The following is a 26604-nucleotide window of genomic DNA, read 5'->3' as shown; positions in this document are numbered from 1 at the left end:
AATTTAAAACAATCCAATTAAAACCCAATTTACACTTAAAAAGTTAAAAAGCTAAAAAGAGCTAAAAAAGGTGTGTGTGGGGGGGGGGTTCACGCCAGCCCTGCTTGATGGAAAAGAAAAGTTTTTAGGGCATGGTGAAAGGCCCAGAGATCTGGTATCCTTCGTATCTCCGGGGGCAAATCGTTCCAGAGGGCAGGTGCTGCCACAGAGAAGGCCCTCCCCCTGGGGGTCGCCAGCCAACATTGCCTGGCTGACGGCACCCTGAGGAGTCCCTCTCTGTGGGAGCGTACTGGTCGGTAGGAGGCTATCGGTGGCAGAAGGCGGTCTCGCAAATACCCAGGTCCGATGCCATGGAGCGCTTTAAAGGTGGTCACCAACACCTTGAAGCGCACCCAGAAGACCACTGGAAGCCAATGCAGCTCGCGCAGGAGAGGCATCACATGGGAGCGCCCTCTTGCTCCCATAATCCCCCGCGCAGGGGCCGCATTCTGCACCAGTTGGAGCCTCTGGGTGCTCCTCAAGGGGAGCCCCATGTAGAGAGCATTGCAGTAGTCCAGGCGGGAAGTGACGAGCGCCTGAGTGACTGTGCGTAAGGAGTCCCGATCCAGGGACTTATAACAACTGAGCCCAAAATTTCTGTTGTTAAGTGAGACATTTGTTAAGTTAGTTTTCCCCCCTTTTATGACATTTCTTGCCCAAGTTGTTAAGTGAACCACTGCAGTTGATAAGTTAGTAACCTGGTTCTTAAATGAATCTGGTTTCCCCATTGACTTTGCTTGTCAGAAGGCTGCAAAAAGGAATCACATGACCCCGGGATTTTGGAACAGTCATAAGTATGAACCAGTTGGCAAGAATCTGAATTTTGATTACATGCTCATGGGGATGCTGCAAAGGTCATAACTGTGAAAAATGGTCATGTTGTTTTTTGCAATGCCATTGTAATTTCAGATGGTAACTAAATGAACTGTTTTAAGTTGAGGATTATCTGTAGATGATATAATCTTTGAGTTATGTAAAGACATATTTTACCCCAGGAAAACAGGTAATTAATTTTAATTGCTATGGTTGTCCTTCAGGTTAAAAGAAGACATTGTGCAGTTCATCTGTGGACACTGGCTTTGCAGTCCCAGTCTGAAAGTGCAGAGTCTAGCACAATGGGGAAACTGGAAATCTAATACTCAGTAACTGTGGCTGTTACATTATGAAACTTAACAAATTTCGAAACCATCTGACTTCAAAGACGGTAGAGGCTTCATAGCACAGGGTTCAGCAACAGGTTCTGTCAGCAGTTGCAGCTTCTAGTTCCCTTAGTGAGATGTCATAGTGACACAAAGTTTCTTTCAATAGCATTTTTGTAGCACTTTTATGGTCAATCTCGAGGTCTCTTCCCAAACTCCAGTATACTATAGAGCAACTGGCAAGACATATGGCATTCATTCTGATGGTGTGTCCCACCTATCTTATCTGGGCTCTGAAAATCAGGGACTCAATTCTGGTGAACCCCATAAGTAGGCCCTTCAGCCTGTACAGAATCCAGGGCTCCCATCCATATAGAAGAGAAGGGATAATCACAGTTCTGTAGATTTTGTGGAAATAGGGATGTTTTGTTGATTGAGCAGCTTAATACAATGCCATCCCAATGCCTGGCTAGCCTTGCAGATCAAGTCAATTTCTTCATCCAAAGACCGATCACTCAAGATGATGCTTTCTAAGTATTTGAAGCTGTATACCATTTGTCAGGTGGGTGTCATCAACAGTGATTTTGGTTCTACTGGTATAAGCTTGATATTTGGCATGAGCTGGTAAAGTAGTTCTGTCTTGTTCGGGGTGACAGTCAGGCTGGAGACACTTTATCATACATTGCCCATGGTCCCTATTTGAGTAAGATGGGCAGTTCCAAAATGTGAAAAATAAATAAAACTAAACTAAATAAATAGAAAAGAGCATAGTGGCATCTGAGAGCTTGTTCAGCATCAACTACAGATCACGGTCCTTCTGTGCCAGGATTGCACAGTCATAGCAAAGAGTGAATGACTCTATGGAGATACTGTGCATTCAAGTGGCGAAGACTGGTGCCTACACACCAACTCTCATGACTTCAGATGAAGACAAGGAAGGTTTCTACAAGACGTAGACCAGATTATTGAAACAATCCTCACCAATAACAAAGCGTCATTCTGGGTGACTTCAGTATTAGAGTGGAAACAGACAGCAACAACTGGAATGGAGTCCTTGGAGAATATTAGCATGAGTAAATTAAATAGCGTCAGTCTGCTGCTTCTGAGCAAATGTGCTGAGCACAACCTGTGCCTCAAAAACAATGGCAAAGTTTAGTGTTTTTTTTTTTAATTTGATTTATATGCCGCCCTTCTCCGGAGACTCAGGGCGGCTTACAATGCGTTAAGCAATAGCCTTCATACTTTTGTATATTTATACAAAGTCAGTTTATTGCCCCCACAAACTGGGTCCTCAATTTACCTACCTTAGAAAGGATGGAAGGCTGAGTCAACCTTGAGCCTGGTGAGATTAGAATTTACAGTAATTGCAGACAGCTGGTGTTAATCACAATGCTATCAGTCTGCTGCGCCACCAGGCTATGGGTGCTGTTCACCTTTCAGGCCTTGACACTTTGTCTCTATGCAGCAAGATATGTACATTCCAGGCTCTAAAAATTAGTATTTATTTATTTTTTCTTGATTCTTTATCACTAAGGGGATGGTTTCTAGCCACAATAACTAGCCAGTTGTTGTTGCATGTCAGGAAATATTTAAGGTACCTTTTCCAATCCCTAACAAGTTGACAAATTATATGCAGTATAAGGTATTCTGTGCTTTTAATATACATTCAGAAGTGAAGAGTTACCATTTTGGCATCAGAAAGAAGTAGTACTAGAAATTAAAAATGTATTCCAAGTTATATCCCTATACCCTGAAAGACAGCCACTTGCTGGTATTACTAGGTTTAATTTACTTTTTTCCACATACATCCTCAAGCTATTGATCTGTGTTACTATGTAATATGGCAAACCATTACAAAAGGAACATAGGTGGCCAGTTCTGCTCTAACAGAAATGAACATCTGAGAGGGCACGATGCTAGAATAATGTTTTAGACATGTAACTATGTGTTATAGTAGCACAATTTTTACATGTATAGTACTTTTGGAAAAGAAACAAAAATATCCTAAGGCAATATAATCATGTAATCACCCATAAACACTATACAATAGCCTTTCAAATTGTTTTAAACATATACATGTTCTCAAACTTTCTGGAATATTTCAACATTCTTAAAACTGATTCTACTCCCAAAACACTAGGGAGTATTAAATTAGATTTAATTTAAGCAATTAAATCAGTCAAGGCACTTCATAGTTTTGTATACATATAGATCTGGTTTCTTTTCCATCAGTACATTTCCGTCAGTATATTTTTCTTGCATTTTATTTATAAGAAGTTGCATTACTATTAGCAAATACTTTGTTTTTCAGCAGACAGAAAACAAGATGACATTGATTATATTGTAGCCATTTCCTATTGATATGAATTCAGATTCTATTAGAATAAACCTAAAAAAGAACTGCATAAAACTAGCAATGTAGCCCAGATAGGAAGCTCATTCTTCCTGCCAATAGCATGCATGAAAACATCATGTCCCAACATTCACATCCACAAATAAATCTTAAGGGATTTTATTCCAAACTATCTATTGACCTTCTAAATAGGAATTGGAAAAGTCAGGAAAACCCTAGCAATTCCAACCAATCAACTCCAACCTGTGATTCCTCTACCTGTGGGTAATCTATTCGTTTTTATATTTTTGCCTGTCCAATAATGTAATGATTTATTTTTCTGTTAATTTAGGAATAGGCAAATAGAAGCATTCAGATTTCTCAGATAGGAGTTTCATTAGATGCAGCCAGCATCTCCAAATAAGAGAAGGAAAATTCCTGGGAGAATCCATTCGTTTATAATATATCTCTTACTAGAAGGCACAACTATATAGCCAATTCTGAAAAATTGGACATACGAAAAATTCTTGTGCAATATTTTTAAACAATAAGATTTCCAACTACGTTGAAGGAATTTAACTGTAGTCACTGGACCGAAATTCTTAACCAATTATTGAGAGAAATACATCTGCAAGTTCTATATCTACTCTTACACACACACACACACACACACACACACACACACACACACATGCACACATCATATGAGCGCTTAAAAATGACATTCTGAATCAACAGGAATTTCTAATTCTTCTTTGACTATGTCATCTCTTACACAAATTTCAGCATGTTCTCTTATCTCTGAATCTAGCTATGTATCTTTAGTTCAAAACCGGTAATGCCTTAATTTTCACATCATCCTTCATATTGGCAAATCTACAATCCATTCTCTCTTTCATCAAAATTCCAGCATAATTATAAATCTGAGCTTTTTCATTCCAGATCAGTGTAGTGATGTAAACATATAAGGTATGCAGTATGCCTCATTGAGTTCAACAAAATTTCACCCAAAAGGAGTAGCCTGTTTCCTACCATACTGTATAACAATTCTGCACAAAATTTGCCTGCCAAGTAGCTTTGCGCAGCCAACCAACATTTTTTTAAAAAGTAATAAATTTAGACCTGTTGATCACCAGCTCCACAACTTCTGACACTCCACTAGCTGCAAAATAGCTGATCAGCACTTCTGACATTTCTTTGTAGCACACAAGGATTTTTAATTTATTAATGTGGCTCTTTTCTATCAACAAGTTGTGCAGACTTGCTACAAGTTATGTGATCAAAGCCATGATGAGCAGTAGTTGTACTTGTAGGTCCATTGGATCACAATCATGGTATATGGAATATTCTAACTTAGAATCAACTTGGGATACTACTTACTTTTCTTGTCTCAGGAATGTATTTCTTTTAGTACTTGTTCTGGCCATGGAGACTAAACTCACAATGTCTGATTCAACAATGTCTTCTTTATACAGAGAAGTGTTCTTGCTTCTGATATTCAAGATCAAATTGGAATGATTTTTATGGTTAATATTTAAAATATTTCTATGAGGGGGCAAAGGAAGCGGATATTATTTTTCAGCATCTCTTATATAAGGCAGGTGATGGGGAAATAATTTCAGAAAAACTGTTATAGAGTGTTTAATTAAGTTACATTAAAATCAATTAATGAAGCTCTGAGATATAGTTCTTAAGAGTGTTCTTTAGGATAGGTGATTGGGAAATTCTTCTTTAACATACCAATGAGATTAAAACCCAACTTTTAACTTGTTTTGGCATTAATTTTATATATCTCATTAAGCTCTGGTATCACTCATTTTTGAGTGCAACCTTCAATATACAGTTCCATGGTTGGTGTGACCATTTCTACACACAACTCTGACCTAGTTATGTTCTCTGCTGTATCCTAGCAATCCTGTAAAAGGTTTTTCACTTTTTCAAAGTACTTTTTTCAATTGGATTTATAATAAACACAGTATAAGACATTAACTTCTTGACTGCTGTGAAATGGAAATTATCTTAAAGCAACCTAAAATATCAGCATTTCTTGGAGCTCAACAAATCCACAAAATCTTTTCATATCCTTTAATAACTTTGTTGTATTGATACATACATACATACATACATACATACATACATACATACATACATACATACATCTCTGTCCATCTGCCTGCCTGCCTGCACATCTATATCTTTCATGTATAACATTGCACATTTGTACTTATTTTACTACAATCTGTTCAACACTTCATTTGCTCATGTTTGCAGTTTTGTTTATTGTCTCCAGTTTCATTTCAGTTTATTGAACAACCATCAATTCTGAAACCAAGAAGATCTACTGTAAAACACATTACACTAGCAATTTTACATATTCTTATGGACTTCTTATAGATGTCTACATTGAAAACAAATATTTGCTATTCCTAAAACTCAGAAAAATTTCAGGGATATATGCCAGTGTAAATTGTAGCAAGGCTGGGGGAAAGGAGTCTAAAGAAACTAAGTTCTACAGCTGAAAGTCAACTTGCACAATGACTACAGATAATTCCCGGGTTACGAGCATTCCCTTAGCGATAGTTTGAAGTTATGTGATCAGTGCTCCCTAGCGTTTCCAAACAAGGCCAGAAACTATGAATCTTGCAGCACCATGGCAGTTGTTAATTTACGAACAACCACAGAGGCTCTGCAACATTCTTCCTGAACATTTCCAGCTGAAATGGAGCTTCCAAGGGGCTAATCCACCCCTCGGAAGTCCCATTCAGGCCTTCAGAGGCCTAGCATGGCAAGTTGCAGTCCGAAGTGGAACTGCCCCTCAGAAGCCTCATTCGGGCCTCCAGAGGCCTCTCCCGCCCCATTACAGGGGGAAATGGAGCCTCCGTGGCTGGATCTGGCACTACAAGGCTCTGTTCAGCCCATTCCACAGTCTGTGCCTGCTTTGCTAGCATCCCTGATTCCACTTACTCCTCCCCACCCCATTTTCCATGGCTTTATTGTACTTACATTTTGAAGAGCTACAGAAGAGGCTGACCCATGTGGCAGAGAAGCCAAAGTCTTTTATTCAGAAGCTCATGAAGCTGTAAGAACATGAGATGTAAGGAAAACAGCTTTCCCCATCTGAATAAAGGACTGGCTTCTCTGCCATGAGGGCCTGCAGGCTTAGTTTGGGCCCAGTCAGGCTGGCAACGAGCAGCCTCCTGTTTGCTGCTGACTGGCTAGTTCAAATGAGCAGCTTCAGGGATCGGGGCATGGCAGCCAATCAACAAGGGGCTTGCAGTTCAGCCTGATGAGACAAAGGAAGCAAATTCCTCGTTGATTGGCAGCTGCTGCTGCCTCAATCCTTGAAGCTGTTCTGAAGCAGGAGGCTGCTGTGGCCCAGCCCAGGCCTTTTCTACTACCAGAGTCCTGTTGGCCACATGGCCCCAGGCTCATGTCTTTTACTCAGAAGCTGGCAAAAATGTTTTCCGTAGATTTCCCGTTCCTATAGCTAGTGAGTCAGCCTCTTCTGGTGCTCTGGAGATCTTCAAAAAAGTAAGTAATCCATGGGAAATGGGGTGGAGAGGAGTAAGTGGAATCTGGGATGCTAGCAAAGCAGACCCAGTCTGTGGAGACCCGGCGGGGCACGGTGGGGGGGGGAAGCAATTGTGGGGACCCCAGGGGAGTATGAGGTATCTCAGTGGATTGGGGGACACCTTGGAATGCCTGCTCCAGCACTAGGCCCCGCATGCTCTTCCCCACTCTGAAATACCTCATGTGCATTTAATTATCTGCGCATTCAATTAACAAATGCATTGAGGAAAGTAGCAAGTGATCATGTTGATTTAACGTGATTCAACAAAATGAATCCTCGGGTTATGAATGTAATTGGCAGGCTCTATTACATTTGTAACTCGAGGATTAGCTGTATTAAACTATTGGGGGGGAATCAAGATAAATAAAATGGAGAGTAACGGAACAAAAGACAACCATTTGCTTTTATTTCTGAATCTTTAGTAAGGATGAAAATGATAGAAAATCATGCCATGAGTTATTAGATAATAAGAATTTTTCATAAGGAATGGGGGGGGGGAAGAAATTTTTGTATGTTTGCTATAATCTGGAAATTTTATTTGGGGTCTGGCATTACTCTAGATTTACATATTGAAGAATAACGCTGCATAGTTTTAAGCCAGTCTCAGAATTCTCACTGAAAAATAAGCTATAATTAAGCATGTTAAGTACAGCATATCTTCCTAAAAATTATTACTATCTATGCACATAAGTGCATAACTTCTTAATAATGTTCCCTCTAATTTCTGGCATGCTGTATGTGGAAAAAATTTTTGGAGGGAGCACTTCTTTGTGCACAGGAGACTTGGGATTGTGCCTGGCATGACTCCAGTTGGGCCTGATCCAGAACAGTTTGGCTACAACTGCTAAACAACAACTGCATGGGAAAGAACCGCCCACTTGCTATCCCAAGTAAAAGACAAGACCTTCTGCTCTGTATTCCTTGTAGAAACAGCAAAAAACCTTCACTGTTTGCAATGGACTGTGAGAACAAACTTGAAAAATGGGAGGAAGAGCCACAGCCAAAATAAGTGTCAGATGAGAGAAATCTGAGTCCACAGTAGACATGTAATTTGAGACAATGTTTCAGACCTGACTTTCACTAGTTCTCTTTAGGGTAAAGGTAGGGAGAGGACAGGAACATTCAGATTTGATAGATACTAATACAGCAGCCGTATGATAAAAGTAATATTAGTATTCATAAAATTGATTTTCTTCTCTGGTCTCCTTCAAAGGGCTGACACTCCTGCAGTTAATCCAGGCAGCAAGCTTGTGCAGGACTTCTCGCAAGCATAGAATTTTATAGTACCTAAATTTATTCTTATTGTGGAACAATTTAATTTTGTGCAAACTTGACTTTTTATCATATATGGAGATTTGACAAACAGCATGCATGTGCACACATGGACATGTGGCACACACAGGCAACACAGCTTCTGAGTGACTTTCACTAAACTGGAGACAAAATTTTGAAAATGTACTCTTTTCAAAATGTTCAGAAATATAGTGAACAATGTTGTGTCTACTTTACCTGCTGATTGCAACTCATGTTTTTGTTCAGATGAGATAAATATGCAAGCCTTTTCTCTGTATAATTTAAAATGTTCTATTAAGAGCAAAATATTGCAATTGATTAGAAATAGATTCCTGAAAGCCAAAAGAATTCTTGTTCTAAATGAGCTGAAAGTTTCTGCATCAGTGACTACCAATGAAATAAATTAAATAATTTCTCTTTTTACTGCCTATAGATAGACACTGGATGGATGGATGGATGGATGGATGGATGGATGGATGGATAGTGTCAGGTCCCATAGATTCCTATCGGGATGCTGCCATTCTGGTAAGAAGGCATTGGAGGCATTCCTCAGTTTATACTCTTCTTCCTGGTGCCTGTCTATCCTGTGCTTTAATCTACCTTCCTGGGAACGAAAGGGAGGAGGGCCATCTGTTTTATCTCAGCTCTGGAGCCTGAAGCACTTTCTTATCACCTTCTCAGCCTGTGATTTGCAAAACATCTTTGCACCTGCAGATTGGCTTATTCAACACTGGACTGAGAGAAGGGGTCTCTAAACTGTTTTAATCTAATGAAATTGTGCAGGAATCCTCAGATCCTGCTTTCTTTGTCTTGCTATCACTTTCCTTTCAATAAAAGTTTCCTTTTGAAATGCCAATTGTTTCAAGAGTTCTACTTTCTTGAGCAGAAAGGAGAAGCAAGGCCTGACATAAATCTGCAAAAGTGGTCAATCCAGAGAAGCACTCGCTCTACGAGGGGACCATGCAAGCCATGTCTGACCAAAGCAGCGAGCATGGAGAAGGAAAGTGCTGGAGTGAAACTTCTATCATCACCCACCACCCTATCAAAGATGAGGCCACTCTGGAGGATCCCATGAAACCAAGATGGTCAATTGGAGTGGGGAAGAAAGACAACTGGGATGGAAGAACTAAAGGTGTCATCCTCACCTGAGGCGGCCGGAAACCAGGCTGGAAATGCGAGCTGGACACCGTGTGGTATCAGGAGGACTTGGTCAAGGAACTGGTCAAGGACGAGCAACTTAAAAAACAAGTCATGTGGTTTATGATGGAGGCTTTTTAGAAAGTGAGAACACGGGGGGAATTGGACCACTGAGAAGGCGGCGGCAAAGAAGCAGCAGCCACTGATGGAGCCAGAGCCACCACCCCAGGTCCAGCGGCTATGGACCCAGCAGATAGGGTAGTGGGGCCAGCAGCCACCCGAGCAAACCCACCACACATAGCACCGGTCCTACAAATACCCCAGGGCTGGCAAGAGCCCCACAGCTAGAACGGAAAACACCCTCCTCTGGGTGTGAATTACGATGGCTACCTGCAGCAGTTGGGCTTTTTCCTGGCACATCAGAGATGGGCTGTTTGGGAGAAAGAGGCGTATGCCATTCAATGGACTCTCCTTACATGGAGGCATTTCTTGGAGGAGAATAAAATCCCCTTCCAGGACTGGACTGACCACAAAAATCTGGGGGCCCTTAAGACCCCATGGAAACTATCCCCAAAAAGCAAGTATGCTGGGCCCAGTATTTCAAGCACTTCAACTTCACTCTCAAATACCTCCCTGAACTTCCTAGCCAATGTCCTATCCAGAATGCCCCAGTACAATAGCACGAAGTCAGAGATAGTCAAGCTCTTGCTCCCAGCTAACCGCTAAAGTAGTGACCAGAGCACAAGAAAAACTGGACCTGCAACTGACAATGCTACTACACAAGCATTCAAACACACATTCCTCGCAAATGATTGGTTCCAGGCTCATAAGAACACTTTTTTGCTAAAAGATGGCGTGGCATGGATGGGAGGGAAACTGTATGTCCCAGCTAGCCAGAGACCCAACCTCATGAAAACCTGCCATGATTCAAAGCTAAATGGCCACTTCAGATTTGTAAAAACACTGCACTCGATAAAAAGGCAATTCTGGTGGCCTTCCTTAAAGAAAGACATAGAAAGCTATGTGGCCAGTTGTCCTGTTTGTCAAGAACTCAAAGACAAGGCAGGGGAAAACCCCAGGGCTACTGAAAACAGTAGCCGAACTGTCAGCACCATGGAGAGAGATCTCTATGGATTTCATAGTAGAGCTGTCAGACAGTGCAGGAAACACTGTCATTTCGGTAGTGATAGACCTGTTTTCCAAGCAGATACACTTCATACCTTGCCAGAAGATCCCCACTGACAAAACTCTAGTGAAAATATTCCTGCACCACATGTATCGATTGCATGGAGCCCCCCAGAGGATTATATCTGACTGGGGTGTCAAAGTTCTGGAGAGTTTTCCTAAGCCTTCTAGATACTGATCAAGGCCTGAGTTCCAGTCATCGTCCTCAAACAAATAGGGAGGGGATAGAACGAACGAATGGGGTTCTAGAGCAGCATCTAAGGTGCTTCATCAACTACCAAGATAATTGGACCAACCTCTTGCCTTTCGCAGAAGTTGCTTAAAATAACGGAGTGCACTCCAGCACTGGATTCACCCCATTCAGAGTTGCCACTGGCCAGGAATTCAACCCAATGCCAGAACTACCAGCAGAAGAACTCACAATACCCTCCTTTATGGAGTGGGGACTTCCAGTTGTACTTCCAGCGCTATCGGAGATGACGAATGTGAGCTCCGCAGCCCTGCTTCAAACTCTCCCCATCGAAGGGCTCTGAAAGGAGCCATAGCCACTCTGTAGGGGTGGTGAAGTAAAGGGGGGTGCCTTGCAGGTCAAGGAGAGCCATATCTCTCCTCCCTGACTTGAAAAATCCCCCTCATCCGAAGACAAGGAGCAGCGGCAGTCAACATAGCTGCCATGAAGCTGGGGACAGCCTGAATACCTAAGACACTGCAGGAGTGAAGAGATGGTGAATGGTGTGTGAACTGGGTGAGAGAATATTAAAATCTGACCCCAAAGAAATTTAGGGGGAATATATATCTAGAACTACTTGTTAAAGTGGTGAACAAGCACAGACGTGGTATTGAGAGGGCATTTTAAAATGCTGGAACTTAAAAAATTAATAGTGCTTTTTTATTGGAATTATAATTTAAAATAATTAAAATCAGACTTGTCAATAACACATTGTGAAGCAGAGACCGCCATCTGCTGATGAAAGGAAAAATATGCAAGCCTGGGAATAACCATCTGAAGGACTGAAAATGTTTACTGGATAACATGGATCTACTCTAACACCACTGGAGATTTGAATATTAAATAAAAACTTTAAGTAAAAGACTCCTCGGTGTTATGTTATATGATTGAATGTATAAAAGTGACTTGAGGAGGCTTGGTAACCCCCTGGTTTATTTAAATAGATTTGACTGATTATTTATGAGATATTAAAAATTGTGATTTGTGTAAGCTCAGTTTTGAATGAATGATTCCTGGACTAAAAGTGGGACCAATTAAACAAAATAAGACACAACACAAGGTGGAAGTGAGTGGAATTGTAAACAAAATGGAGCTGATGTTTCAAAGCATTAAAGTCCTTATACAGGAACAACATAAGGTGATGGTGAAATTATTTGATGGCATAGACCAAAAACTGAAAAATACTATACAAGGGATAATGAGCATAGACCAGGACAATCAGGAAAGAAAGGAGCCACAAGAAGGAATGGAGGAGAAAGCAGAACTGAGAAACCAGCAAAAAGAAGACAACAAGGTATCATCAAAAGATATCATCAAAATTAATAATGACTAAGGAATTCAAATAGGAGGAAAATATTTTAAAAGATTAAGGAATGGGAGAAACAGGAATCTGGGGAAAGGAGATAGAGGTTAGAATAGATAGCTTTAAAACTAGACAGTGGGAAAGAGTAGAGAGGGGAGAAAAAGTTAGGTTGCACAGTCAGAATGCAGATCTAGAAGTAGATGGAGTAAAAGACTTAAGAGAATATGGGAGGCAAGTCAAAAAATAAGACATGTCAACTCGCAAAGGATTCCTGGTCTGCTCTCGAGTTGCCATGGGCAGGAAAGGGGGAAGGACTGACGGAGCAGTTCAGCAGCCACATTCAAAAGCACATTCCATGCATACCTTCTTCAAGGTTGGATCTCAGATTACCAGAGCTGGCATGTGAGGCGTGGTTTCTACAGCCCGCGAAAGTGCCTCATTGGAGAATGTGATTTATGACACAGACTGAGAGGAGGGGGAAAATAGGGTCAGAGTTGAGCTGCAGAGTTGACGCTGTTGGGGTTCCAACAGATGCCCTAATTAACACATGAGCCAAGTTTCAAAAGAAATCCAATTATTTATTAGGAGCAACATGTCAGCAACTTCCCAGTGAAGTCAACTCTGCCGCACGTAATTTACGGCTCAATTCTGACCCTGTTTCCCCCCTCCTCTCAGTCTGTATTTCAGTGTAGCTTGCTGAAACCATAAATCACCTCCCCACTTAGGCCATCTGAGAAAGCACCACCTCCTCCTGTTACAGAAAAGAGACCACACCAGCTCTTTATCGAAAGGAAAGGTTTATTGTGCAAGGTTCAGCAGTGATAGCTCAAGCAAAGTCTGAACCCCGAGGGATTTTTACATACAGGTTTATATATTCTTTTCAGTCAGTATATTCATTTCCGGATGTATATGTGATTACCATATATGGGTATGACATGCCCACTTCCTTGGTCCTGCCGGGATAGCCCAACAAAGGTGAGATGTCACATATACAATGAACGGAGGCTTAATCCCATCAGTCCACTTTATTCCCCCCCTCTGAAACTCTTCTGACTTTTCAAGAGGAGTTTCATAATTGCCAGTGTCAGCAATTCTCTGATATTCCCACATAGCCATTACCTGGGTGACTGCCTCCCTTTTTTCCCACCTTTATTGAAACCAAGGGCTCTGGGGGTGGGTCCTCTAAGCCTGGTCCCCGTCATTCAGTCCAGTCCATCTCTGCTAATCCAATCAGCTCCCCCCTCTCCAGGGGGCGCTTCCCTTGTCCTCTTATCCCATAACCTCCCCTTCCTCTTCCTCTCAGCACGTTTTCTCTTATGGCGGGAGGAGGCAATGCCCTACCTCTTCCTCGACCCCGGTATCCCATTCGCTGTGGGCATTCCCACTGCCAGTGTCCCTCTTCTTTACACAGGGCACACTGGTTGGGTCCAAGAGTCACTCCTCCAATGCGGCAGCAAGTAACTCTGCCTTCCTTTGCATTCGTCCCTCTCTCTCCTTCTTCTCTTCCTTGTCTCTATTTACAAACACTTTCCTTGCTATTTCTACTAACTGACTGGTATTCATTCCCAATGCTCCTTCCTGTTTTTGTAGTTTCCGCCTAATATCTTCAGCACTTTGGGCAATGAATTTTTCATTCAATATAGCCAAATTTTGTGGTTGTTTTATGTCAATTTGGGCATACTGCTCGTATGCCTCAATTAGCCGCTCTAAGAAACTTTCCGGGCTTTCATCAGGCTTTTGCAACACCGTGACAGGTTTTGAAAAATTGACAGGAGGTTTTCCTGCCCTGGTCAGCATTTCTATGGTGAGGGCACAGAAGTCCATCAGGTGAATCCTATGAATTGCATCATTAGGACCCCAATGTGGATCGACTTCGGCAGCCCTATGTCGTCTCTCGGCTTGATGGGCTTGATCATTATCATTAGGGAATCTTTCCTTCAGGATTTTATCCCTAGCCGCCCTCCGTTTTTCTCGGTCCTCAGGTGTGAGAAGGGTTCCCAGGAGTTGGGGTATGTCATGTGGGCATATGGGTCTGCATTATAGTTTGAATCAGATCCACAACTTCTCTTAGTTTTTGATTAAATGGGCCATAATGTTGTTTCCAGTTTAATAGATCTGTAGTAGTGAAAGGAGTGTATTGAAATATAGAGGCTATATGGGGCTGACTTTGGGCATCTATAAATTGCTGGCCCACTTGTCTTAATGGGGCAACTAGATTGGGTGGATCTCCCTTACTACAAGTTCGCTGGACCACTGGGGAGTCCTCCTTTGATTCTGACTCAGAGGAAGAAAGCTCCTTTTTCTCCTTCTTTATTTGTTTCTTCTCCTTCGGCCTTACTGATTGACCTCCGGATTGAACTACCACAGCTCCCACTTGTGCCTGTAAAGGCAAGGGTGGATATCAGGGCACATATGGAGGGGGCCTAGTTTCTTCCTCCATTCCCCCACTTAAGACAGTTTTTGATCTTTTCTGACACAGGGATTTCTTTCTTTGACTATTCTCAAGTGTACGACTCACACACATTCACATCCACTCAGCCCTGCCTTTTCTTAACCACTCTTGTTATTTTCTACTGCTATTTGCCACTGATCTATATATTGATATTGATCGGGATGACCAATGTCAGGATCAGTAATCGTCTGATGTACTAAACCTATTATTCGGAGATCTAAGGTCCCTGATGGAGGCCACCCTATGCCGAAGATGGGCCACTCATCTTTGCATAACTTCTGCAAAGTAAACTTATCTGCTTTCGGGTCCCCATAATCTCTGCTAAAAGCCTGCTGGAAATTATTTAACATACATTGGAGCGGTGTCCTTGGGACACTACTCTTCCCTCCCATTTCTAAGACACTGCCACTGACCTACAGTGCCAGACGTTCCAACGGTCACCAATAGGAAATGCAATAGCTTAACCTCCCACACAACTTAACATGGACTTCTTTAAGAACAACTTAACATGGACTTCTTTAAGAACAACATTGCGAGTCCAGGGCAGTGATCAGGCACCCTCTTCTACTCTCAAGTGGAGTAGGTAACCAACAATATTACATACTCGCCTGCCGGCAGGTCTTCCTCTCACATCCTGATCCGGATTTGTTCAGACTTCCTTTCCTTTACTCACAAAGGGTCCTTGGACTGACTGGATGTACCCTCGTTGGCGGATGGCTCCCCGTCCCGTCCCTCTGCAGTAAATGACTTCATGGCACCTGAGGTACCTGGGCAAGGGATCCCTCCACCGCCGTGGGGTCCTGGTCGTCCAGAGTGAAAAATCGCCTGGTGACTCCTGGCTGGCTCCTTTCCTGGCCAGAAAATGTTACAGAAAAGAGACCACACCAGCTCTTTATTGAAAGGAAAGGTTTATTGCGCAAGGTTCAGCAGCGATAGCTCAAGCAAAGTCTGAACCCCGAGGGGTTTTTACATACAGGTTTATATATTCTTTTCAGTCAGTATATTCATTTCCGGATGTTTACGTGATTACCATATATGGGTATGACATGCCCACTTCCTTAGTCCTGCTGGGGTAGCCCAACAAAGGTGAGATGTCATGTATACATTGAGCGGGGACTTAATCCCATCAGTCCTCTCATTCAACAATGTCACGTAGGCATTGAGAGCGGGGCCTTAATTCTATCACACACACACCATGGCGCCATGCATTACATAGCATCCTGGAAGCACTTGCCTCACTCTCAAAACAAATGGGTAGCTAAGAAGCATATCAGAGCCCCCAAGTTATTAAGACAGTTTCAAGCCCAATACCCTGGTAAACCTAACTAAACAATTGCTCTGTATCTCTCCTTGTGTTTCGTTTCCAGGTAGACTTTTCCTTCTCCTAAGGAGGCAGCATGTAAGGTCCCATAAATCCCTATCAGGATGCTGCCATTCTGGTGGGGAAGGGGTCTGTAGGCATTTCTCAGTTTATACTCTTCTTCCTGGTGCCTGTCTGTCCTGTGCTTTGATCTACCTTCCTGGGAACGAAAGGGAGGAGGGCCATCTGTTTTATCTCAGCTCCGGAGCCTGCAGCAAGTGACACCTGAGAACACCTTCTTATCACCTTCTCAGCCTGTGATTCTCAAAACATATTTGCACCTGCAGATTGGCTTATTCAACACTGGACTGAGGGAAGGGGTCTCTAAACTGTTTAAATCTAATGGAATTGTGCAGGAATCCTCAGATCCTGCTTTCTTTGTCTTGCTATCACTTTCCTTTCAATAAAAGTTTCCTTTTAAAATGCCAATTGTTTCAAGAGTTCTACTTTCTTGAGCGGAGAGACGAGGCAAGGCCTGACAGACAGACAGATAGATGGACAGACAGACAGACAGACAGACAGATTCTAGTCACCTATTGATTTGGCCTTATTGCCAACTATAATATTAATATTCTGCATAGATGTGTGAATGATTTGTTTGGTGAACACCACCCACTTCCTAATTAAAATTAGCTAGTTGTATCACAGAAGAATGAAACACTTACTTTTTTTATTTTTCCAACCCAAAGGATATTGGAATGAAATTATATTAAATGAAAATGATTTAGTCTTTGTATCCCATCAGTAGGATAATTCTGTAACATGAACAGAGCAGTGTGAAATTTGATATGGATTAAGAAGCCAATTCAAACAGGCCAATTCAAACAGTTCAGGCAGAAAAAAGACCCCAACACATTGTTGTAGCGCGGGAATAACGAAAGGCACAAGCAAGCTAGTGACAACAGCTCTTTAATTCAGGGTGAGACTTCAGCAAAGAAACACAGGCAACAGCCCTCCTTATATACAGTTCTGAAATAACCGTTAACCAATCACAAGCATTCCTGCATTTGAATTTCCCGCACAAAATAGATACATACCTAACACCCCTCCATTCCCAGAAGGCACTTATCCTATCTATTTACATATTTACATACAAAATCACGCAGGTGACCAGGGCGTGACTTCACTCTGGTTGACCTGCGCAGTTCAGTTGTTGGTGAGGCATCGAGCCGGTCAGAGGGACTTCCCGTCTCTCCTGGCTCTGCCAATGGAACCTCCTGGATTTCTCCAGAGGCGTGGCCATCCTCGGTTGGGAGTGTCGACTCGTTGGGGCGGTGCTGGAATTCAGGCTTACCTGATAAGTAATCCGGTTTACTCGGGCTTGAGATAGCTGTTTCGGGGAAACTTTGGAAGTTAGGTTTAACAATATCGGAGCTTTCACAGGCTTCACAATTCAAACGTTTACGCAATTGATCTATGTGCCTTCTCCAAATTTTACCTTGCCCTATGTCCACTGTGTATGATTTCGGACCGGTGATTCCAACAATAATTCCCCCAATCCACAGTGGACCGCTAGCATAATTTCTTGCAAATACCGGGGTCCCGATTTGGAATTGTCTTAATTCTCCCTCTTCCCCCTTAAAATTATCTGTGGAATAGTTCAGGTGTAAGCGATCAAGAGTGCACCTGAGTTTACGGCCCATTAAGAGCTCTGCTGGGCTGCGCCCTGTGGCAGTGCACGGGGTTGCATGCTGTATTGCTAAGAATTGATCAATCCTAGCTTGCCAGTCCCCCGCATCGAGTCGGGACAGAGCTTTTTTGGTCGTTCGTACAAATCTCTCTGCAAGGCCATTCGAAACCGGATGGAACGGGGCAGATAATGCGTGTCATATTCCTAACTCGGCCAGGTAGCTTTCAAATTGAGTTGCCGTGCATTGGGGCCCGTTATCAGAAACCAGGGTGTCTGGCAAACCATGTGTTGCGAATAGTTTCCTGAGGACCTTAATTACGGCCTTGGAAGTGGTTGATGGCATTAAAACTATTTCCAGCCATTTGGAAAAAGCGTCGACAATTATAAGAAAATTTTGGCTGTGGAAGGGCCCTGCAAAATCAATATGAATCCTCCCCCATGGTCCCTTAGGCTTTTCCCACTCTCTAACGGGAGCTACAGGGGGATCTGGGCGGGACTCCTGGCAGGGCCTGCATTTCCCCACCCACTCAGTGATGTCTTGGTCAAGATGTGGCCACCACACATAACTCCGAGCCAGACTCTTCATTCTAACTATACCAGGTGCCCTACCAGAGTGTAGCAATTCCAACAGCCAATGCCTTAACCATGAGGGAATAACCACCCTATCGCCCCACAATAAACAGCCCCCCAGCATAGACAACTCATTCTTTTTGTTAAAGAACACTTGAAAATCCCCACTGTCCACCTTAGCTGGCCAACCCCTCATGACCCAGCCCATCACAGTTCGTAAAACAGTGTCTTTGGCAGATGCCCTTGCCACCTCGCCAGACGAGAGGGGCCCCAGGGATACAACATCGATCAACAATACAGGGGCTTCCGGAGTTGGGTTTTCCAACAGATCGGGCAAGGGGCATCGGCTGAGGGCATCAGCATGGCCCAGAGGCCGGCCCGGTCGGTGGATTAGTCTATACGAGTAAGCAGCCAGGAAAATAGACCATCTGGTCATCTGGGGGGAGAGAGCAGCCGGGGTTGGTTTGTTGCCAGCCAAAAGTCCCAACAATGGCTGATGGTCCGTTATAAGTTCAAAAGTCTGGCCAAACAAATATTCATGAAATTTTTTGACCCCCGCCACAGCCACTAAAGCTTTCCTGTCCAGCTGGCTGTAATTTCATTCTGCACTGGACAGAGTGCGAGAGTAATAGGCAATTGGTGCCTCTAACCCATTCGGTAGACTATGGCTCAACACAGTGCCCACTCCAAAAGGGGATGCATCGCAGACAAGTATAAGCGGCAATTCCAAGTTATATTGGATAAGAAAGCTGTCCTCAGACAAAAGTTTTTTAACAGCCTTAAACACGGCTGCTTCAGTCTTGCCCCAAACCCAGGGAACGTTTTTTCCTAGTAGTCTATGCAACGGTTCCGCAATGGTGGCTTTGTCTTTGAGGAACATGGTATAGAAGTTCAGAAGTCCCAGGAAGGCCTGCAGTTCGGCCTTCGACTTTGGTGTGGGTGCATTTCGGATGGCCCTTACTTTGCTTTCTGTGGGGTGAATGCCTGTGCCGTCAATTCGGTAGCCCAAAAATTCTACAGAGGGTACCGCAATTTTACATTTGGACTTTTTGAGTTTAAGTCCCGCTTCTCTAAACCTGGTTAGCACTTGTCTAACTCTATCCCCAAGCTATGCCTCATTCTGGCCACTAATGAGGACATCGTCAAAATAGGATACAACCCCCAGGAGTCCTTGTAGAAGGCACTCCATAGTGCTTTGGAAGAGCCCTGGAGCAATGCTAACCCCAAACTGCAGTCTAGTGCATTTGAACGCACCTCTGTGCATTACTATAGTTTGTGATTCTGCCATAGCGTCATCTACCGGCAGCTGCTGGTACGCCTGCGCAAGGTCTAACTTAGCGAATATCTTGCCAGGGCCCAGGGAATGAAGCAGATGGTGGACGATCGGAACTGGATAGGCGCTCTGTTGCAACGCCTTATTGATTGTGCATTTATAATCAGCACAGATTCTGATTGATCCATCTGACTTTACTGGTGTGACTATTGGGGTTTCCCACTTAGCATGATCTACAGGAACTAGCACCCCTTGTTTGATCAGTTTGTCAAGTTCTGCATCTGTTTTTGGTTTTAGGGCAAATGGTACTCGTCTTGCCTTTAACTTAATCTGGGCTACATTAGGGTCTAAATTAAAAGAAATAGGGGTCCCCACTACTTGCCTAGCGTCTCTTCAAAAACGTCCTGGAACTTGTGCAGGAGGCTTTCCTTTAGAGACAGTCCGCCGAGGCTGTGGACACCCGTGAAGCCCATGCCGAGGACTCGAAACCAAGCTAGGCCCAGGAGACTTGGCAGCGACTTGTTGACGATGGTCAGGGGAAGCTCTTTCTGGAACTCGCCGTAGGTGACCCGGAACGTGCCCACGCCTTCCACAGGAACTCAGTTTCCTTGGTAGTCGAGGAGGCAAACTCGTTGCCGTGAAAGCTGGTTTCTCTGGAACTTCGGTAGAAATGATTTAAGCGTTGCCCAGGACATGATTGACAGGGCAGACCCGGTGTCGATTTCCATGTCGCATGGTCTCCCTTCAATTTCTACTCTCGTGTAGACCTTTTCCTCTACATACATGCTGGCTTGGCCGATTCTCGTGCTGTAGGTGTCTCGCTTTTGATTCTCGCACCACCATCTCTGGTTGGCTGGTTTGAACGTGTCGGTTCTGGTTGGTCGTTGTGGTCACGTGACTTGTTATTTCTAGGAAATTGAGCTCTACAGACTCTAGCCAAATGGCCCTTCTTTTCACAGCACCTGCAAATGGCGTCTCGGAATTTGCAGGACTGTCTCTCATGATTTCCCCCGCAACTTGAGCAGTTCTCACAGCGGCAACTTTGCTCGCCCTTCTTTTTGTCGGTGTGGAAGACGTCCTCATTTGACTCTAATTCTGTGCTGGTTCGCACCTCCTCTCGATGAACAAGTGCTGACTTTGGCCCGTCTTTGCTCAGCAGTGGACGTTGTAGCGCTTCGGAAGCCTTAGTGGACGCTTCGTGCACTCTAGCTTTGTCGAGCGTGCCGGCTAATGTCAAATCTGGCTTCGCGAGCAAGCGCCTCTGCAAACAAGTGTCTCTAACGCCACAAATCAACTGGTCGAGGAGTGCATCATCTAGATCCCGGTAGTTGCAATGCGTTGCGGCTTTTTGAAATGCGGCCACATATGCGCTGACCAGTTCTCCTTCTCTTTGTATTCGTTGCCGGAGCTCGTAGCGTTGTACAAACTTCGAAGGAATGGGAGTGTAGTGGGCTCTCAGGTTTGCTTGTAGGACGTCCCAGGGGACCGTCTGAACTGGAGTTGGCTCGCAGAGGGACTCGGCCATCTCGAAAACGTCTGGCCCGCAGTGGCTCAAGAAGAGGGCTCTTTTTCGATTCGCTGAGAGCCCTTGCATCTCGCTTGCTTCCAGGGAACACTCGAACCTGGTCAGATACGACACCCACTTCTCTCGGGTTGGATCAAAGGGTTTTGGCGGGACGTAGGCAGACATCGCAGTATGTCTCCGTAGTCCACTCATCACCCTGGCTGAAAGTCAGAACTCTTTTTGATTTGCTTCTTGTGGCCTCAATCCCACCTTCATCGCCAATGTTGTAGCACTGGAATAATGAGAGGCACAAGCAAGCTAGTGACAACAGCTCTTTAATTCAGGGTGAGACTTCAGCAAAGAAACACAGGCAACGGGGTGACTTCCCCGCCGCCTTGAAAGAGGCGGTAGTGAGGCCTCTCCTCAAGAAGCCTTCCCTGGACCCAGCAGTGTTGGCTAACTATCGTTCGGTCTCCAACCTTCACTTTGTTACGAAGGTTGTTGAGAATGTGGTTGCGCGACAGCTCCCCCAGTACCTGGATGAAATGACGTATTTGGATCCGTTCCAGTCGGGCTTCAGACCTGAGTACAACACGGAAACGGCATTGGTTTCATTGGTTGATGATCTCTGGAGGGCTCGGGACAGGGGCTGCTCCTCTGTCCTGGTCCTATTAGACCTCTCAGCGGCTTTTGATACCATCGACCATGGTATCATGCTTCACTGGTTGGAAGAGTTAGGGGTGGGGGCCACTGTATTATGGTGGTTCTCCTCCTTTCTCTCCAACCGGTTGCAGTCTGTGTTGGCAGGGGGGCAGAGGTCGACCCCAAGGCCCCTCATATGTGGGGTGCCACAAGGGTCGGTCCTCTTGCCCCTTCTGTTCAACATTTATGTAAAGCCGCTGGGCGAGATCATCCGTGGTTTCGGGGTGAAGTACCATCAGTATGCTGATGAAACCCAGCTGTACATCTCCACCCCGGACCACCCCAATGGTGCCCTTGAAGTGATGTTCCGGTGTCTGGAGGCCATGCGGATCTGGATGGGGAGGAACAGGCTCAGGCTCAACCCATCCAAGACCGAGTGGCTGTGGTTTCCAATGTTCCGATATAGTCAGTTGACGCCATCGCTGACTATTGGGAGCGAATCGCTGGCCCCCACGGAGAGGGGTCACAACTTGGGTATCCTCCTGGATTCATGGCTGTCTTTAGAAAAGCACTTGATGGCCATGACCGGGAGGATTTTTCATCAGGTTCGCCTGATTCACCAGTTGCGTCCCTTTCTAGATCGGGACTCCCTACACACAGTCACTCATGCCCTCGTCACTTCCCGCCTGGACTACTGCAACGCTCTCTACATGGGGCTCCCCTTGAGGAGCACTCGGAGGCTCCAACTGGCGCAGAGTGCGGCCACGCGGGTGGTTATGGGAGCAACATGGCGCTCCCGTGTGATACCTCTCTTGCGTGAGCTGCACTGGCTCCCGGTGGTCTTCTGGGTGCGCTTCAAGGTTCTGGTTACCACCTTTAGAGCGCTCCATGGCTTAGGACCTGGTTATTTATGGGACCGCCTACTACCACAAGCAGCCTCCCACCGGCCGGTACGCTCTCATAGAGAGGGGCTCCTCCGGGTGCCATCAGCTAAACAATGTCGACTGGCGGCCCCCAGGGGGAGGGCCTTCTCTGTGGGGGCACCCACTATCTGGAACGAGCTCCCCCCAGAGATACGGAGGATCCGGATCTACGCTCCTTCCACCGTGCTCTTAAGATTCTTCTATTCCAGCAAGCCGGCCTGGCCTAATTTTCTCCCCTGTTTTAAAATTCTTTTACATCGAAATTTTAATTTGTTTTAAATTATTGGGATTTTTAATTGTCTTGGGCTAAATTATTTAATCTGGTTTTAATTATATCTTTTAACTTTTGTATTTATGTATTTTATTTTGTGCCTGTTCACCTCCCTGAGTCCTTCGGGAGTAGGGCGGTATATAAATCTAATAAAAGAAAAGAAAGAAAGAAAAAGAACAGCCCTCCTTATATACAGTTCTGAAATAACAGTTAACCAATCACAAGCATTCCTGCATTTGAATTTCCCGCACAAAATAGATACATACATAACACCTATCTAAACCACCCTCCTTCCTGGTCACATGATCAGAGCTATTATTAATATTTAGAGAAAGTCTAGAAACCATGCTTTATGTCCTTTCTCTATTTACTTAATCAGTATTATTTTCAAAATAGTCTCCTGAATCTAAAATATTTATTATTGTATTATTAATAATATTAATAATAATATCTGACTGCTAAAGATTCTGGGTAGCATGGAGGAATATTCTTTGAATTTGAGTAAATTGAGTAAATTTTAACTTGGTTAAAGGAATTTAAACACATGCAATCTATCTCAGAATCTGGGAATGAAAGTGTTAATGTGGAAGAAGAAATAACAAGGACAGACTTTCCAAGGCCTAGGAGTGCATTAGTGACAATTTTACTTTTTGCCCTGTTTCTGTCTTCATTTTTTCAGTTGGCAAGATAGTAATTAGTGATAGCACTTAGACTTATATTCTGCTCCATAGTGCTTTAAAGCACTGAATGGTTTACAGAGTCTGCATATTGCTCCAATAATCTGGGTCCTCATTTTACCAAACTCAGAAAGATTGAAGGCTGAGTCAATCTTGAAGTGGCCAGGATCAAACTTGGCTGTGGGCAGAGTTAGCCTGCATTCTAACCACTGTGTCTCCATGGCTCTTTAGATAGAGCACTGATTCAGTTATATCATTATAAATTATAAATTTCACTGCACCACATTTTGTACTAACCAATCAGTCCCTTAACCTCTCCAAAACTCTGGGCAGTTGAATAGTAAGAAATATATAATCACTGTACATTACCTAAATCCACCCTTTAGGATATGACTTGGGGAGTCCTCTTGGCCATTCCATTTTAATCACTGGATAAGCAGCAGTGTGAAGAATGGGACAAAGAAACAGGCTAAATTACAGTTTTCAAGATCACATGAAAGTTGTGGAAAATTATTTCATTGAGGGGTCCTTGGTGCTCTCTGAGCTTGCTTGTTTTCTTGCAGACATTTCATTACCCTAACAAGGACCCCTCACTTCAACCCTAAGCTACAAATATTCTCCTTTATTGGTAATTATGTCATTGTTATCAGGCCTTAAATTACAAACAAAATTTTGCTGTACAATCCAGGAACAGACTGATTTTATCCCTTACCAAGAGCATTTAACAATTAAGTAAAGCTGCTGCAACATTCTTGGTGATTTCCTGACAAAAAAAGACATGTACCCTGAATGGCATCTAGTCTTTTGTTGTGTTACATTTTAAATCATTTATTATAAATAGATACTATAAAATATTTATTTATGCAATGATGCAGCAGCCCAAGATATGAATCTCTCCTGTTGCAATTTTCTGAACTGGGTAGAGGCAGGGCTGTCTTAACTCATGGGCCTGATGGGCACTTGCCCATGGGTCCCACGAGTATAGGGGCCCCATACTAATCTGTGTATGTTAACCCTTCAATGTACCTTGTATCATATAAATTGCTTAGCACATTGTAAGCCGCCCTGAGTCTCTGGAGAAGGGTGGCATATAAATCAAATTAAATAAATAAATAAATAAATACAGCAACCTATTTTAATAAATATTTAAATTAAATTAAATTATAAATTAATATTTTACTGCATTTTTTATTAATACTAACATGCAAATATATGTTTAATTTTATCGACCATTTACATTTTTATTCCTGTAAGTAGTTGTTGTAAGGCCCCAGTACACTGCCTGGGGCCCATAATGCTGTTAAGACAGCCCTGGGTAGAGGTTCAAAATACTGACAGTGTGAGCCATGATTTTAAAAAAACAAACAAACCCAATTTTCCATCATCCTAATTCTGAAAAAGGATTGACTAAAGATGAAAATGTCACTCTGCATGAATCCTAAGAATTGAGACATGTGCTTTGGGTAAAGAATGTCACCATGCTAATCTTATTTCTAAGGAAATGTTAACATGTTCTTTCAGAAAGAAAGGCTGAACATTAACCATTTTTCAACCTGTGCATGTTGCTATATATTTGGGTGTGAAAGGTATACCTTCAGGGAGACACCTGGCCTTAGTGTCAGGTCATGTGCTAATTCAGTCAAGTGTAGATTTCTCAGCTAATCAACCAATCTGGATTCTGGCCTCCAAATGGCACATTTTTATCTCCAACCAATTGGGATGAGCTCGTCTCCTTGGGGTTATTTTGTTTGTGTGTTTCTCTTACTGTTTTATGGGAGGATGCAAAACTCTGCATATCTGGGATGCCTTGTTTTTCCAGCACTTAGAATTTAAACTTTTTCCTCACTGTGCACTTAGTGTTAAGCCTTTTGTCTTAGCTCCCAATTCAGGCTAAAGCTAACACCAAGATTTTTCATACAACTCCTCCTTCCCTAAATTACTTAGTCACAGGCAGACTAAAGTAATTAAGAGTCAAAGACATTAAATCTGAAGAAATAATATTTATTTTGTTACTAATTAAAATTTTATTTTTGTTGATTTGTTGATTAGCTGCAGAAAGAAAACCTATGTAAAATCCATTCAGAACTAGACAAGGTTTTTTTTTTAAAAAAAGTGTAACAAATTGCATCATAATAATATTCGCAGGAAAGTAAAATAACATAAAAAGACAACATAACTCTATACAAATAAGATATATATTTAAAATCAAATTCAAAATAAAGAATGCACAAGTAACCAATTTAAAGGAGAGCGGCTGAAGTAAAGTGCAACAATATTTTTCTTGAGGAACACTCTACAATATGCACCAAATTCGAAAGTGGCCAAACTTTTTCTAGACTCAAGCTTTGTAAGGGACAATACACTTAGGATACTACCTATGTCCTGCCTTCCAATACTTATAGGCACGTCTAAGCCCCATTTATGTTGGGTTAACATTATTACTAGATTCTCTATCTCAAACACAAAGCAATTAGTAATATTTTAATGCTTGCTAAAAAATATTCATTTTAATGCTTACATCTCTTTTAGGTTTTCTTCTTGAAACACATCTCTTTACTGTATCCTCGTTTTCCTTTTTTCTTGCTACAATTCCTTCTGTAAGAAACAGTTCACTCTCAGTTTACGTAATGATGTCAGTTCAGACACATTTTTTTTAAATTTGATTTATATGCCGCCCTTCTCCGGAGACTCAGGGCGGCTTACAATGCGTTAAGCAATAGCCTTCATACTTTTGTATATTTTTACAAAGTCAGCTTATTGCCCCCACAAACTGGGTCCTCATTTTACCTACCTTAGAAAGGATGGAAGGCTGAGTCAATCTTTTTTTTTTTTATTGAAAAAGTTTTACAAACATCAATTTTTCCCCCATTTTTTCCCCTCCCCTTCCCTCCCTTAACCCCCCAAACCCTCCCCACCTCCCATGACTTCCCCAAGGTGAAATCTATCCACATTTATTATATCAAAGTTTACCAACCCTCTATTCTCCCCCCTGTGTACTATACAATTCTTCATGACAATAAGCTATTTTGCCCTCTATAAACTATACATTTCTACACAACATTTAGCTAAAGGCT

At 43.1% G+C, this 26604-nt stretch overlaps 2 protein-coding genes across 2 annotated transcripts in view; both read right to left on the bottom strand.

Annotated features, from left to right (window-relative positions):
* The window catches only part of FOXP2 (forkhead box P2), a 1221669-nt gene that overhangs the window by 961292 nt on the left and 233773 nt on the right, over window positions 1-26604 (bottom strand). The window lies entirely within an intron of this gene.
* On the bottom strand, window positions 16934-26192 carry LOC148112891 (uncharacterized). The gene is made up of 3 exons (XM_087874180.1): window positions 26049-26192; window positions 23900-23958; window positions 16934-21309 (listed from the first exon to the last, which is right to left on the bottom strand). Exon 3 carries the CDS (start codon window positions 21228-21230, stop codon window positions 20289-20291), a length of 942 nt encoding a protein of 313 aa, XP_087730306.1. The 5' UTR covers window positions 21231-21309; window positions 23900-23958; window positions 26049-26192; the 3' UTR covers window positions 16934-20288.

Source organism: Pantherophis guttatus, chromosome 7, assembly GCF_059756535.1.
Source record: "Pantherophis guttatus breed Tessera chromosome 7, ASM5975653v1, whole genome shotgun sequence".
Taxonomy (NCBI): domain Eukaryota; kingdom Metazoa; phylum Chordata; class Lepidosauria; order Squamata; family Colubridae; genus Pantherophis; species Pantherophis guttatus.
This window is presented reverse-complemented; position numbering and strand designations above follow the sequence as displayed.

Coding starts and splice junctions, on each gene's coding strand:
- LOC148112891 (XM_087874180.1), bottom strand. CDS start 21,230: ATGAGTGGACTACGGAGACATACTGCGATGTCTGCCTACGTCCCGCCA.